The sequence below is a fragment of the Scomber scombrus genome, chromosome 21, assembly GCF_963691925.1.
Source record: "Scomber scombrus chromosome 21, fScoSco1.1, whole genome shotgun sequence".
Lineage (NCBI taxonomy): Eukaryota > Metazoa > Chordata > Actinopteri > Scombriformes > Scombridae > Scomber > Scomber scombrus.
Genome location: NC_084990.1, coordinates 2,074,019 through 2,090,733, shown reverse-complemented (window position 1 = coordinate 2,090,733; position 16,715 = coordinate 2,074,019). Strand labels below are relative to the sequence as shown.

The 16,715-nt window shown below is 39.3% G+C and overlaps 1 protein-coding gene across 1 annotated transcript in view; it reads right to left on the bottom strand.

Annotated features, from left to right (window-relative positions):
• Positions 1–8,811, bottom strand: part of ryr2a (ryanodine receptor 2a (cardiac)) — a 114,377-nt gene extending 105,566 nt beyond the window's left edge. The window contains exons 1-3 of the mRNA XM_062443053.1: positions 8,741–8,811; positions 4,918–4,992; positions 1,755–1,911 (exon numbers count right to left, since the gene is read on the bottom strand). Coding sequence (XP_062299037.1) covers positions 1,755–1,911; positions 4,918–4,992; positions 8,741–8,793 — 285 coding nt within the window. The 5' untranslated portion in view covers positions 8,794–8,811. The remainder of the gene's footprint in view (positions 1–1,754; positions 1,912–4,917; positions 4,993–8,740) is intronic.
• Between the last annotated feature and the right edge of the window lie 7,904 nt (positions 8,812–16,715).

The following is a 16,715-nucleotide window of genomic DNA, read 5'->3' as shown; positions in this document are numbered from 1 at the left end:
TGCTTCTATAAAATCACTATTCTCAGAAAACAAATCATAACGCATTGTTTTTTGATCACAAAATATTTTACTTTGGTCATGGTTCAACTCCACATGTGTGCGATCCTCGAAAAAACACTCAAACCGAGAGAGAGAGACGCCCCTTGAAAACACTCACGCAAATGACACACGCCGGCTGTGACTCCAACCTGCTGTGACTGTTTGAGAAATACAGAACGTGTGTTTGGGGTGAAATGCGTCACTTCTACTTCTGAAAAGCAGGCGACAAAAAAGCTGCAGTAAATCTGTCCCTCTGAGTCCATATTTGGATGACAGTAGGACAGTTAGTCATATGTTACCATTAGTTTGATAGCACTGTATTACTGTGAGCACACACACACACGACTCAGTGGAGTTTATTGTAGTTCTATTATCTTATTAAGATCTATTTTGATGTGCTTTTTCATAAATGACAATCCTGACTCAGCAGAATAGTTCAGTCCAAATCTGCAGAGCTTCTATGCTTCCCGCTTTCCCTTTATACTCCCACTGCAAACCCAATATGACTGCCTGTCATTCAGCATGAAGGAATCTGAGGGGATATATTTAAATCCAGCCTATCCTTTAACTACCAAGTACATATACCCTCCTTTGAGAAAGTAATCCTCTTTCTTGGACTGTACTGTAATACTCTCTAGCCTCCAGCTCATCCACAGTGCTGCTGCTATGCTTTCAACTAACTCCAGGAAATCAGGTATCATTACTCCACTTCTTGCATATTTACTTTGTAAGTTTCAGAGTTCATTTTTTTGAGGCAATAGTTAGACTCCAAGTTAGATGGTTGAACTGTAAATCCCTTATGAGCCACAGTGTAGCATAGCCTGCGCAGGATCCATGTGATTACTGCAGGTGCTGCATGAGGAGCTCTTTACTTAGTTAAATTAATTAAATTAGTTTCAACCTGCTTTGTTCTTTATAGTTTCACTGTTTATTGTTCCGATCGCACTATAATCAATGCATGACAATCATACTTGTCTAAGTGAAGTTACACAGTGCTTTACAGAGTGAATCAATAAAATATAACATTAAAAAAGTACTTAAATAGTAGCTCAAGTAAATGCATTTATTATTAAAGTTGTTATTATTATGGGGTGGCTGTGGCTCAAAAAGTAGAGCGGGTCGCTTATCAGAAGACTGGCGGTTCAATTCCCGGCTCCTCCAGTCCACATGACGATGTGTCCTTGGGCAAGATACTTAACATTAACTTAATGGCTGACCTAACGCTGTATGAATGTGTGTGAATGGTTAGTCTCCTCCTGATGAGCAGGTTGGTACACTGTGTGGTAGCTCCTGTAATCAATGTATGAATGTGTGTGAACTGGTGAATGTGACATGTAGTGTAAAAGTGCTTTGAGTGGTCAAAAGGACTTTGAGAGGAGAAAAGTGCTATATAAGTACAGTCCCTTTACCATTATTCTTAATCCTAACATCAAGTCAATTAATTCACCCATGAAAAATATAAAGGGCAGTGGATGTTGCGTGGCACTGAGATGATGAAGAAGCAGAAGGATGTGCAAAAAAGTGATATTCACAAACAAAAACATTCATGAAACACAAAAATTAACTCCAAAAATTCAACTGAAGAAAAAAAAAAAAAGCAAAAAAAAAAAAGCAGCTTCACAGCAACCTGCCATCTACTCCTGTCCTCAACAAATAACACAGAGAAGTTCCTTTCATTATGTCGCGTTGTTACATACGATCTTGTGACTGTGTACCTTGGAGGACCTGAAGCAGAAGGCTGTAGACTTGACATCGGCTTTCTCTTTGTCCATCAGCAGCAGAGATTTGTCTTCTATCAGACTCAGATACTTTCCTGTGGTTACATGCCTCAGTCTGAACGGCTGACCCCAGCGGATATGACTCCCACTCCACCTGGATACAAACACAACAGAGGCATGAAGACATTCAGAATCATATCTAAATACATATAAATACTGAACATATCAACCAACTGTGGTCAGTAAAGATTCTTACTAACCAAAAAACAAGTGACACTGATTACTGCCTCAATCCACACTACTGCCATCTGGTCCTTGAGAGAACACTTTCAAATGGAGAAGAGATTGCTTTGGCATGAGTTTGGTCCCTCCTGCTATAGCAGCCTCACTGACACTGTTGTGTGGATCCAGACTCATCTGTGTGAGAGCATACTCTCCTCTGTATGAACTGGGAACCAGGCAGGGGTATAAATGTATGTGTAGTGTGTATTTCTTTTATTGTGTATATCAGTATGTTGCAAGTTTGAATATCTGTTTTTGTTGTCTGCTTGTTTTTGTGTGGAATATAATACATTGGCAACTCTCCCTTTGGCAAAATTAAAATGAACAGAGAGTGGGAGGCATAGGGAGGGCAATAGAGGAGCCCAAAGTTAATTTATGGGACTCCTGAGGAGGTTAGTCTGGCCACAGTGTTTTAGCATCTTTCAGTGCAATTTTTGGTTGAGCAGCACATTTTCACTACCTCACAAGCCTTGTTTTCAGCAGCAGGCAGCTGTTTTCAGAGAAAAGCTCTGATAAAACCACTATACACTACCTGCCCAGCACCAAACAACACACACACAAAGTGACTAGCTAGCAGGTGAACATAGTGGAGGATTTAGTGGAGCCAGATATTGTTTTCTAAGGAGTTGTTCAAGCCAGAGCAAATCAGCTGAACATAAGCACAACTGGAAAAAGGAATGACGATGTTTCTCCGTGTCTGTTGGATGTGTAAGTATCTTATGACCGCATAATGTTGTGTTGACAGTGTGTTCTGCTGCCTCCAAGTGGCCAACAAAAATAACGTAATGCAGCTCTAAAATGATGTGTACGAGTTGGGTTAAAATGGAATAAGTTTAAAAAAGAAACTGCAGAAGCTAAATTAGAAGCCTGAAGGCTAATGTTCATTTGCTTCAGCACACAGTCCTGTGCTGTTCATGTCACAGATGCTCAGAACACGTGATGTAACAGTGCTGCTGGAGCCAGACTCCAGCTCGTTAGAGACATTTCTCTCCAAGATATGTCGAGATATGTCTGAACCCTACATCAGAGTATGTGTTTTGGTGTGTGTGTGTGTGTGTGTGTGTGTGTGTGTGTGTGTGTGTGTGTGTGTGTGTGTGTGTGTGTGTCTTACATTCCTTATTTTTCATTTCAGTCAGTGGGCTCAACAGACCTAAAGGTGGATATTTTAACTAGCTGCTATTGAACATGTTGGAGAACTGTCTTGTCTCACTGCAGCATGTAAATGGAACATTACTAGGAACACCTTTGCTTTTCCAGCTGTAACAAGTCAAACTGTCTGATGTAAGAAAGGTCAAAACACTGAAATCTAGGCATGAATAAGCCATCAATTGAAAATATAAAATAGCCAAGATTTACATAATGGTTAAACCCCAAGCATACATAAGGAATAGTTCAACTTTAGGTGAGAAGATTGATATCATTCTCATTAATGTAGTAGGTACAGATGTGTAAGCGGTCAGGACAGGGTTAGGCTAGCTTCACATAAAGACTGGAAACAGGGGGAAACAGCTAGCCCTGCTCTGTCTAAACTTAAAAAATATACCTGAAGCTCATATGTTAATGTTAACATTGCTGTTTCTTGTTTGTTTCAATGTAAAAACAGCAATCTGGGGTTTTGAGCGGATTCCTTAATAAAAGGGACAATATAGATATTACTACTAATATAGTATTATGGAATGTAGCTGTGGTAGTAGTAGATATTTATCACTCTAATGAAACTAAATACATTGCTTCTTAAATTTGATTTAACTCCAAACATAGCAGTCACACATATTAAAGGTAGAGACAGTCATTCTGGAGAAAGATTGTTAATATTTGAACTAAACACTCAAACGAATACATGTTTCCTGTTGTGCTCTTTCAGAAGCTCCACCCTGCAAAATCCTGGATGTTGATTGTAAAACACACACACACACACACACACACACACACACACACACACACACACACACACACACACACACACACACACACACACACACACACACACACACACACACACAGAGTACAGACAGCTAGCAGACTGTGAGGAGATATTTGAGGAATTTGATTGAACATTTTTTCCCCCAGAATCACTGACTCCACCTTTAATGCATCTCATGAGCACATACACACAGAGAAACATTACATTGAGGGTAAAATTGAATTACAGCTTTCAGGCCTGTGTTGGGAGTTTTGGTTGTTTTCATCCCCTTCCTCTCAGTGGTCTGTTTTAGTACAAAAATTTGCATGTGCTGCATGTTATATTAACACCTTTAAAAGAAAGCAAATAAGAATATTGCATAAAATGTTTAACTATTAGGTTAAAACAGGTTGGCTTATTAGGATGACACTTTTAAAAGTGGGAGGTAGAATAATTAAAACTTGGCTCACTCTGCTATTATAGTAGGTAAGAAGGGAAAGAGGTAAGTTGTTTTTTTGTGGGGGGCTTTGTAATTGGTCTAATCGGTGAAGGTCAGTGAAGGCAAATTGCTTTAAATGAAATCCACTCCATGTGAATCAGCATCTGTGTATGTGTCACACAGAGAAAATCAAAAGATAAAGTAGTTATGATACATTCTGTATTTTCAACTGGTTTAAATAGAACTTTTCATCACTGACAAACTGCTCACTTTATCTCTAAACTGTTAAAGTATGGTAACCATTCAGCTACCTTGCGTAACCTTGCGCTACCTGGAAAAAATTGCTTAAATTTACTGTCAGGTCCTGATACTGCTGTTACTTAGCAACTATTGAAAATCCTTGAAAAGCCATTGGAAGACTAGCATCCACTCAGCTGCCCACAGTGAATACTACCAACCCATGCTAGACTCTTTTCAGCCAGTAATCACCGTGCAAATACGTTGTATGTGTGTGTGTGTGTGTGTGTTGTACTCACACGACCCGCAGTGTCTCCAGCCTCCACAGGGACCTGGCGTGACTGGACACTGGTCCCCCTTCATAGTGCACAGTCCTGAAGGTAAATATCATACAATCACATTGAAAAAATGACATTGGTTTTCCATACATAACATTATGTCTTTTTATGATAGTCACTGTTTAGCTTTGATATCCTGCTACCTGGATGACTCAGTCTGTCAGTAATAAACCTCAGCAGACAGTCACATAAGGAGAATACAGTCACTCTCATATGCACTGTTTAACAACGTGGCTGTCCCTTTTGGGAAAACCTTAAAACTATAATTATTAATAGTCCTCCTCATCTCAGTCACAGCAGAGAGCTCGGTCTGGTAATGGGAGTTGCTACTTTCTCTCCCTGGAGGCCGTGCTAATTTCCATACAAAAGAAAGCCGTATGCTATATGTCTGATGGTCTAAACCGGAGGGTGAAAGAGAGCAGAGGAAAAGACTGGAAGGTAAGACTGGATTGCAGAAGTGACTTTTACATTGACTTAAAACTGTAAAGGCCGGGACAAAAAATGGATTTGCATTTTAAAATGATGAAATATTTTGTATGGCTATGTGTTAAAGCTGAACTAATACGGATGATTTATACTTATACTGCCCCTTTAAAAAAAATGATAAAAGCAAATATTGTGATAACTTCAAAGCATATGGCGTTCCACCAAACTGAATGAATCTTTCTTAGTCTGTTAGGATAGTCTTAAAACATATAGGAAGGCCCCTCTGTAATGCCAGAGCTACCTATTACTCATCGCTAATAGCGGAGAGTAAAAACAGCCCCGGGTTCCTTTTCCAGCACTTTGGCCAGGCCTACAAAGAGTCATAACTCTACTGATCCATGTATTCCTATAGCTCTCAGCAGTTATGACTTCATGAGCTTCTTTAATGATACAATTCTAGCTATTGGAGGCAAAAGTCATCACCTTCTGCCTTCAACTGGCAGCGATTTATCCTCAAACACAGGAACCTTAGAATTAACTGTAAAACCTGATATATATTTAGACCTTCTAACCTTCTTTAACTTCCTTAACTCACTTAGTCACTCATTTCAGTGACTAATCTATTCTTAACCATCATTCTGTCTCTTAGACCTGAACCCAACTAGACTGCTTAAGGAAGACTTACACTCAGTTAGCACTTGTTTACCAGATAAGATCAATCTGTCTTTAGTAACAAGATATGTACCACAGTCCTTTAAAGTAGCTGTAATTAAAAAGTTGATTCTTTATCCAGGTGTTTTAGCTAGCTATAGTCCTATATCCAACCTTCCCTTTCTATCTAAGACCTTTGAGAAAGCATTCAACAATCAGTTGTGTGACTTTCTACATTTATTTGTTTAGTTATGTTTGATGAAAAGTTAAAAACGACTCCCTGATTGCACCTGACAAAGGATTTCTGGACACCATTGACCATCACATCCTATTACAGAGACTGAAACCTTGAATTGTCATTAAAAGGAACTGAATTAAGATGGTTGAAGTCATATTCATCAGATCGATTTCAGTTTGTACACGTTAATGATGAATCACAGAGTTCCACAAAGTTCCGTGCTTAGACCAATACTATTCACCTTATATATGTTTCCTCTAGGTAGAATTATTAGGAAATACTTCATAAATTGTCATTGTTATGCAGATAATACTAGGGGGATCAATAAAGACACCTACCTACCTACCTACCTACCTACTCCAAACATGCCTTAAGGACATAGAAACACATTATCTAATGATATAGCTACTCTGACTTGCATTACCCTGAGTTCCAGCACCATCATAAGGAATCTAGCAGTTATCTTTAATCAGGATATGTCCTTTAACTCCCACATGACACTAATTTCACAGATTGCCTTCTTCTACCGACGTAATATTGCAAAAATCAGGACATTCTGTCTAAATGCAGATTAACTAGTCCACGCATTTGTTACTTCTAGGCTGGATTATTGTAATTAATTATTATCAGACTGCCCTAACAAGACTCTAAAGATTATCCAGCTGGTCCACAATGCAGCTGCACCTGTACTGACAAGAACTAGGAAAAGAGATTACATTACTCATATTACTGCACTGGCTGAAAAAATACAATTTCAAATCCTTCTCCTCCTAGAGATGTTATTCGAACGACTTCAAAATCCCTGTGTCATCTTAACACATTGGAGATGAAAAGTTAGCAAAATCTTTTGCCTACGTTAAACCTGACGGGTCAAAGTTTGTTCCCGTTTGAGGGGAGTTTTTCCTTGCTGCTGTCGCCAAGTGCTGCTCATGGGGGAATGTTGTAAATGAAAGAGTACGGTCTGGACCTGCTCTATGTAAAAAGTGCCTTGAGATTACTTGTGACTTAGTGATGTATAAATAAAATTGACTTGACCATAAAAGGCACCATAAAAAAAAGCATTCCATTTCCATTCTTAACTACTGTAAATGTATACTAGTGGCAAATGATGTTTCACAAACAGTATTGTAGACTGATATATTCATTTGTTTACTTTTTGGACTAATCTAATAAAGTGTTGGTTCAGGCAGGACTCATACTTTGTTCATATGTAACTCAGTTTGTGACATGTTATTAGTGTTCACCCAACACCCAAATCATCATTTTATAGAGTTCCATAATACTGGAGAAGGAGAACTCCACCAATTTTACACATTTGAGTTTAATTTGATGTCTAATCCATTTATTTCCCATGCTAACTCTACACTATAGAACTTAAAATGAAATGCACATCATGTTGTTATTGAAGAAGACTCCAAACTAGTGATTGACACCATAAATTAATTAGGAAGGCCATTAGAGAGAATGCAGGTTTGAAGCACTTCCTCATTGGCTTCACTTTTGTTGCTTTTCCACTGTACAGTTCTAGCACTACTCGGCTCGACTCGACACGATTCCAGAACAGACCTTTTCCATTACAAAACCTACTCAACGTGGGCGGGGTCGTCATAGCACGGCAGTGGTATACTTGCTGCTGTATGTGGCTTTTTGTCACATACAAAGCAATAAAATTGAGCCTTATTTAAAAATGCCGGGTTTGATTCTTGTGTGGGACGGCTCATGACTCTTCCAGTGAAGACTCTCTGACCAATCAGTGGCCGGCAGTCTGTTGACGTCACATTTAGTATCGGCTCGGCTCGCTTGGAACCTCACCAGAGCAGGTACTAAAAAAAGTACCAGGTACCAGGTACTTTACCTAGTGGAAACGCAAGAAAAACCGAGTCGAGGCGAGTCGTGCTGGAACTGTGCAGTGGAAAAGCACCATTTTCAGACCCGGAACTACCTGCTTGGTTTGGAAAGGATGTCTTCACAGCCAGCATGGATAGGAGGAACTATGGAAGCTACCAATAATCCACACTCAGTAAGGCCTGGTAGGCCAAAGTGAGATGGACTAAGTTGATCATGTTTCATGATACAGACCCCTGGACTACAGTACATTTTTATTATGAATTGTCAATATACAATGTCATAAAAAGAAAAAGAAAAAGGCTATACACAACATGCAACTTCAAAAACTTGCAATATAATGCAAGATCTTGCAAGTATTTTTTTTTCTCTTCAACACTTTGAGAGGCTGTATTAAGAGCCTCCTGTTGATGGTAGTGGATCTCTGTATGAGTCTGTACAACTAAACTGACTCAAAACACCACACTTCACTTGTTAACAGTAAATTCATGACATTGTGTGTAATTTGATCAAAGTGTGTACACCGAATCACTGCAAACTATACAACTATTGAAATGATTGTTACTAAAAATGACAAAACGAGAAGCCCATATACAGTATCAGTCTAGTTGTAATTATTGGTACCTCCTCTGCTCATCCCCGTGCTCCCCAGATGGAACAGTTAGACACTCGTCCATATGACCGTGAAGGAGGCGAAGGACATCTCCTCCTATCAGAAAACCTGCAGGCGGGAGAGCAGAAATGAAGCAAATGGAGTAGAGGAGGGCTGAGAAGGTGAAGGTCAGATAGACATGATAGTCCAGAGACATAGACAGTCAGGGTTGCATAGAGGCAGCAGAACGTGTACACATGCTACCTTACCAACACTTTGCTAATTTTAGAAATCATTTGAGTGTTCTGATGAATTCTGATGAACCTGACGTGAGAGGTGAGCAGCGAGGATCAAGAGCGGCGGGGCAATTAAAGTATTAATCATGTCATGGATTTGCAATTCTGAAACCCACCTGATCAGATATATGTATAAACCAGCAGAAATGACTGCCAAAATGAACACCTGTGTCTTCAAATAACACTACTCAAAGCATCTTGGGAATCGTAGTCATTTACTACAACAGGCAGAATCCACAGACAGCTGCAGTGTCCATTATTTGTTATTGTCCACAATTCATTAGACAAAGTAAAATGGTAAATCTGCTCATATCTGCAACACATTCAAATGAATTGTGAATGGTGGTAAACCAGCTGTAGAAAAATTAGAATAAAGTGCAGATAGAGGTGGGTTCTAATTCCATTTTGGATTCAGGTCCCATTTGGCAAAATACCTGGATTCATTATTTCAATGTTTTGTAAAACCTATTGTCTCTCTTATTACTAAATATCAATAGAAAACATGCAGCAGGTAGCAGATTCAAATGTTTGGCTGACCGTCACCGTCTCTGGTTAACAAACATCTCTGGCAGCAGACGAGATCAGCTGTCGTTAATTAATGTTAATTGTAGACATTTTGTGTGTTCTCTGGTTAATGTGCTGTCTGCAGCAGCTGTCTCTATTCAGACAGCTTGTGGTTATAAAGTGTGAGGACACATCACTCTGTAACACCACTGTATGATTGTCAGCGGACTGAGTGTTGTAGTTTCACCGAATGGAGACTCTGCTCTGGAGAACTGATAAGCTTAAATCTCCTAACACACATTTCTCAGTTACATTTTGATTCAAACTGATCAACATTTGAATCTGACCAGCTTAGTTGTGAATCAGGAGTTCAAGTGTTTGGAGACAGTAGCTGGTGAAGACTACAGCTGTTAATTAATATATGTCAGATCCAGTTAATGTACCTACTGCTCTGCTCATTTTCAGGTTGTGATCAATTAGGCTGCTAATAAAAACTGTTGTATTTCTGCTTTCTCTAAGCCAAGAAAAGGTGATTAAACATCACTGAGGTGTAGTTACAGTACTTTAGTCTTTAGTTACTATCTTGAAATGTAATCCAAATAAGATTTGATAAGAGATCAGAAATGATTTGGATTCAATGCATGGACTGGATACTGGATTTGAGTTTGAGTTTGAAGAAAACAAAGATGAAGAAAATAAGACAAGGAGAAACAAAGACAGGTGTACCTTGTGCAACTTCACTGCCAGAACAGATGGGAGCCACACTCCACAGTGTCTGCTGAAAGGCTGCATCTACGTGGAGACTGCCATTACCATAGGACAGATGCTGCAGGAACAGAAACATAAGAACCAAATCTTATAAACTATTTACCGACACACCAGACTGAGATCCACACAAACACTCTAGATGTTTCCTGAATCTGAGGCCTGCTTTTAGCTATTCAGAGAGGCAGGCCTTATCTGACCACTGGGAGCACCCAGCACTCCCAATCCATCAGACCATGCAATTGGTCTGATGGATTCAGTCAGTATGTGGTCAGCAGTGCTTAAAGGCATCCATAGTTTAGCATTCTATACAGTGACTGATCAGAGGACACGCAGACAGAATGAAAGGAAGTGTGGAACAGAGAGGGAGCCATGAAGAAGAAAGGGAAAGGGCAGATAAATGAAGAGACAGAGGGGGTCAGACCAATTTTGCTCACAATGCTTGTTATGTTAGTTTGTGTAATCAGTATTTTGTCTTAAAATGTAACATTGCAAGCACATTTTATCCTAGGTTTATCAGTGTACAGCATTATATTTTATTACAGTTACCATTTATATTTACTGGAATCAAAACTCAGACAAGTTGCTGTCTTCGTTCTATAATTGTAGGTATAATAAAGTTCTCTGAAGTAACAGTCTATTTTCGGGTGTGTCATGCTGGGAAAAATGCTTTCCTATTAAAGATCGGTTTATTTGAATGCACTAGTAGTTATTCATTTATAATCACATATGGTTATACAAGTCTAGTGTTGGGTTAATGGTTAATGGTCCAGTATATTAACTCAGACTAGGTTGGGGTTAGGCTGAGTTTCAATTAAACCTTTTAAAAGAACACAGTTGATACAGTGTGTAGCTGTATGCATGCTCAAGTCACACAAACTCTCCATCAGAGCTGTTTACAGGAAGTTATAGTTCATAGGTGTGGATGCTCACATCGTTATAGTTATTGCTCTTAGTGTGGACAGCATTTTACATACCTATAACCATATCCAGATCCAAACTCTTTCTGCATTTCACTGGTATAGGATGCACTGGTTTATTTTACAGTATTTGGAACTAGATACTGGACTCAAAGATGGCTCCTATTCAATGAAAATGAGAAGTTTTGTAGCTTCCGTGTTGTGTGGTCTGCTGAATATGCACAGTAGTGTAACGACATCACAAACTTTAAAATCTAAATTTTTTTTGTATTACTAAAATAAAACCTTCATGTATTAAAAATGCATAATACAAAGAGTTACAATTGTCCTTACATGCAGTTGGAGGCGTCCTGTCAACAGTTTTTTTTAAATGTCTTTTTATAATGGTAGTCTATGGGGAAATTAGTTTTTAGGTCATGGGGGATTTTTTGCACTGCAGTGGAAAACCTGGCAGCAAAACTGAGTGTTATGGCGCTGTATCCAGCTCTCTTTATACATCAATACCTCAAAGGTCAGCACTGCCAAGACAGCTTGCTACTGTTAAATTCAAGAGTTACATTTGACTAAAACTGAACTTGACTGATCACTCTGTTTCCATTGGAATGAAGATAGTTTGCTGCAAAATATTGCTGTTTTAAGTACTGGTGTGCCCTGGCTTAGAGAGGCAATACACATGAATGCTTCAATGGAGAGCTACTCTAACCAGTAGACACAGTACACAAGCCTCTGACATGGCTTATTATGATTTTTTATCCATAGCTGCATATATGTGGATATCCTATTAGCCACTATGTATGACTGGAGAGAAAGTCAAAGGAGGAAGAAAGAAAGAAGGTAAAAGTGACAGTAATATTTAAGCAGTTCCTCTTCACACATGTTCCCACACGCAGCTGCTACTGACCAGATATCTCTCAGAGGAGACGCTGACCAGGATGAGATCATCTCCCACTCTAACCTTCTCTCCCTCTGAGCGCTGCTTTGATGCTGGATGGATGGTCCACCAGCATGCCTCGCCTACACACACACACACACACACAGACACACACACACACACACACAGGAAATAAAATGTGTGCATGAGTAAGCTCATAAAGCAACATAAAGTCTTGTAATACTACCTATCACCTCTGCCTGGCCCGTGTACCACTTTGGTAGCCTAGATTGTTCTGCAGCTGTTGCAATTTACATCATCTTTACTAAAGCAGGTCAAGAACAAACACAGGAAGATGGTTTACTTAGCAGTGGCTTATTGTTCTGACTTTGTTCTAAAGTGAAAACCACCATGAAGTAGCAGCAGGTCAGTCAGACTATGTGAAAAACCTGACAGTATCATAACAGTGACAGAAGAATTCCACAGTTTTACTTCAGAAAGAGGTGATAATACTTTTAATATGGCCTGAATTAAGGTATTGGACCAGTTAGTCATTCCACCCAGTCAACTAATGTGATCAGACTAAATGAACCCAGAGTTAGCTGGTTTTCACTGTTTAAGATCAAGGCACTGATTTTTCATGTCTGTGATGTAAACATAACAGTAGAGCTCTGTGCTCTTTAATACTGCTGTTGGAAGTTAGGTTAATAAGCTGACTAAAGGCCTCTGCACATCAACGACGACGCAAATAATCAGCACGAAACTGTGAGAAATTTGGAGGCGAATTTCGATGCGCCTGACTGTTCACATTAAACGCGACAGGATTTAGCGAATACATTATGAGGATAAAAAAAATAAAAAAATTGCGCCTCAGGAAAAGAAATATGGAATCAACATCAAGTGATGATGATCTGGTCCTCCTTTTACTCAATAAAAAGAAAACAAGAGGAAATACCTGAGTACACCCAATACTGACAAGGAGAGAAGAACTGGGTGAGTTTCACTGTTTGGTTCGGAAGCTCAAACTAAACCACAGCTGCTTCAACTGCTGCAACAGCTGGCACCAAGTTCGAAGAAGCAGAGAAGTCATTTCAGTGAGCTGATTGATTCCAGAGCAGCAGCTAGCCATATGTCTGAGGTACAGGCGTATGCACTTTAATGTGCTGACAGAGTCCTACATTTACTACGTCTTTAAGTCGGTAGATGTTGTCTGGTGTCACTATGGACAGGTTAATGATAAAAGCCATCTCTCTGGCCTCAGGGTCAAGGTGTATGCTAAGTGTGCTTGTAGTGGTGTGACTATGTCAGTTGAGGCTGTAGTCAGAACGTCCTGTACTAATGAGAGGGGAACAAGATAAGGGGTAATCCTACCCATAGCTAAGCTGTCAATAGACAACCCACTATCCTGCAGCATATGGGACATCAGCATGGTGACAAGTTGTGTATGAGCATAATCAACCTGAAGTACAGACAGTAGGTTGTTTACTGCACCCAAAGTTTTGAGCTCACTCTGTTAATAGTTTTCTCTTGAGTATTAAATTTGAGGAAGGTCCCGTTTGCTTGTAAACAGTCCCAGCTGTGTGTATTTGCTTGATTCATTTACTTCGACAGGAGTTGGGTTGCCTCTATCCTTCTGATTGGTTAGATGTGTACATGTCAAAAAGCGAAACTTTGGAAAAATTGACTTTGGTCTGAAAAATAAAAAAAATTGAAATTCCATCGCTGGTGTGAAAGCTGTATTCACTGGTTCCAAAAATATTAATAATGTGCAAATGAATCGCATGGTTTGCAAAGGCCTTAAGACTGTGCCGTGAAACCAAACATAATAAGCTGAAAGACACTCCAAAGAGCTGTGGTGAATAATATAAAAATACTGATTAATGCAGCTTTAATATTACGTTTTGTGGGTCACAGCAAATTTATAGTAAATATAAAATATGCTACGCTTTGACAGAAATCTGTTTGATTCCTACCTGTGGTGTCTTCTTGCAGTCCCACATCGAAAGCCAGTTTGTCTGTGGATGAGCGTGAGGTGGACAGACAGCACAGGTACTACACAGAGAAACACAATTCATATGGTCAGTCCATCTGATCAGTTACTGTAGAGTATCATCTACAGCACCAAGAAAACATATGTCTTAACACAAAGCTCTAAAAGTGCATCAGACCTGTGTTTAGCATGTGAGATACTTATTTTTAAGTTCTTTAAAGTCTCTTTTGGATGGGATTTGTTTCTCCAGAGAAGGTCAGGTGTTCATATGTACTTAAGTACTGGTTAATCCCAATTGGAGAGCAAAACATACCCCCCCTACCCCAGTAATAATTAGGCCCAGCTATTGAGTGTTTGTACTCACTTATTGGTCACTTATTCACTTTCATAGCAGGAGTGAGATGAGGATTGGTCTCAATCTCATGTCTGTGAGTTACACTCACATAAAAGGTGAAAGGCCCTCCCTAGAGCCACTGTTGTGTGTGTGTGTGTGTGTGTGTGTGTGTGTGTGTGTGTGTGTGTGTGTGTGTGTGTGTGTGTGTGTGTGTGCGCGTGTGTGTGTGTGCGCGTGTGTGTGTGTAACTGACCATTCCACTGTAGGAGTGTCGCAGCAGGACAGCGTGGCCGTACAGTAAGGTGCGATGGCCGCCTCCCTGGGCCGTCTGAGAGAGAGAGAGAGAGAGAGAGAGAGAGAGAGAGAGAGAGAGAGAGAGAGAGACATTGACAAGATACAGAGAGAGAAAGTGTAAGTAGAGTAAAAAAAAAAAAGAAAAAAGAAAGACATAAAGTCATTAAAGTGAGAAAAAACACCGACAAAGATATCAAGAAACATCAGAGACAAATATATCAACGAAAACAGATGCAGACAAGAAGAGAGGGAGAGGCCAGCTGTGTTATTTGACTCTACATGAGCACTGCAGTGTTTCTGACAGATTGTGGGAGAAATGTTACCTGACATTTAGAACCGTAACTCACCTATTCATTCCTATTTCAAACACACATATGTCATTGTCATATTACCATGCCTAGTTGACAGTACTACCATTATCCAGGACTCTAAAATGATATAATGATGATGATTATGATTTGGGCTTCCACAGTTAATTAATTAAACTTGATCAGATGCAGCAGTGACACTTTGTGCCTGCTCTGGAGCATCAAGTCAAACACTCCTATTTGACAAAGGTCACCACTTCCAACAGCTGCATGTCAGTACTCCTGCTAACAAATGTGACGCCTCATAAAAATGTGTAAATCTGTGTGATTTTGTTGCAGACTGATATGGGAGGTGGATAAGATTTAATGTGTTTACAAGCCTGTTTAATAAAACCTCGATTTATGATTTGTTTAATATGCATCTGATGTAAGTTTGATTTATGTTCAATATACTACAGGTTCAAGATACTTTAGTAGTTATAAAATACTTTGGTGGAATGAAAAGCATTTTGCCTCAAAACACAGTGACAAAATATGATAAATAACACTGATCTAAATGTTAAGTACGTTATTATTTTTGTCACTGAACCGCACGAATCCAGTAATACACTAAGCCAGTGTTAGTGTTCCTCAAAATAAGGAGACGGTTTCTATGAACCCCTTTGTTCTTTGTCCCTTCTCCTGCTCTCCAGCACCCCATTGATCTTCAACTATTCTGTTACATATCTTAATGCAAAACTACACAGTAACACTGACATGTTTCACTACATGAATAGTCTGCACCATAAGGAGATTAAAGCATACTACTAGAGTTATGCTATCTGACTGACATTTGTCTTCCTAGCAGAAACTGCTCCTTCGTTTCTCCTGCAGCACTGCAGTCATTCTGCCCTACTCCAGCTGAAGACACAGAGCTGCACATTATAAAGCAGAGCTGCTTCAGTGTTATCCTTATTGATAAATGTGTGTAAATAGCAGGTATAGGATGCAGACTGGCTTGCGAAGCCTCTTTCCCCTATTCATTTATGTCATTGTGATACCTTAAAAACATACATGTTAATATAATGCATATGTTACATTATATCATGTCAGTAGGCAATGTGTCATTTGAAGCCCATATGACACCAATAAATGTAAATATGATAAATATGATAAAAATGTATATCATTTCGTCCTGACTGAGTCTCAAAAGTACAAAATACAACAATTGTCTGAATCATTTGTGGAACACACATCTCAGATATGCCAAAGTAATAACAGCTATCTTAAAAGAACACATTTTTGTTCAGACATATTCCTCATATGTGCTAAATGGTAAAAATGATAGCTATTTGTACGCTGTTTTTGTGGCCAGAAGTACATTTCTGGATGAAACCTGGATTTTACACTGGAGCTAAAACAGACACCAGACTCACCAGTGTCAAACGTTAGTTTGGACTGTGATTGCCTGTTTTTATGTGCTCAATATAACAAGGTCTAACAGGCATTCACAGGGTTAAGTGAAATGAAATTCATCATCAAAATCATTTAGACAAATACTTTGGGCCTTTCTCACTAGATGAAAAACAAGAAAACAAACCAACATCACTACATGCTGTATAGTCACTAGCGTAAACAGTAAGACTAGTCAAACTGTAATGAACTAACATTACTCCAAAAGTAAACACAGTTGTGTGTACAGATGGTTTTGCCAATAATGCATCAGGTACTCCACCTACTCCTCAG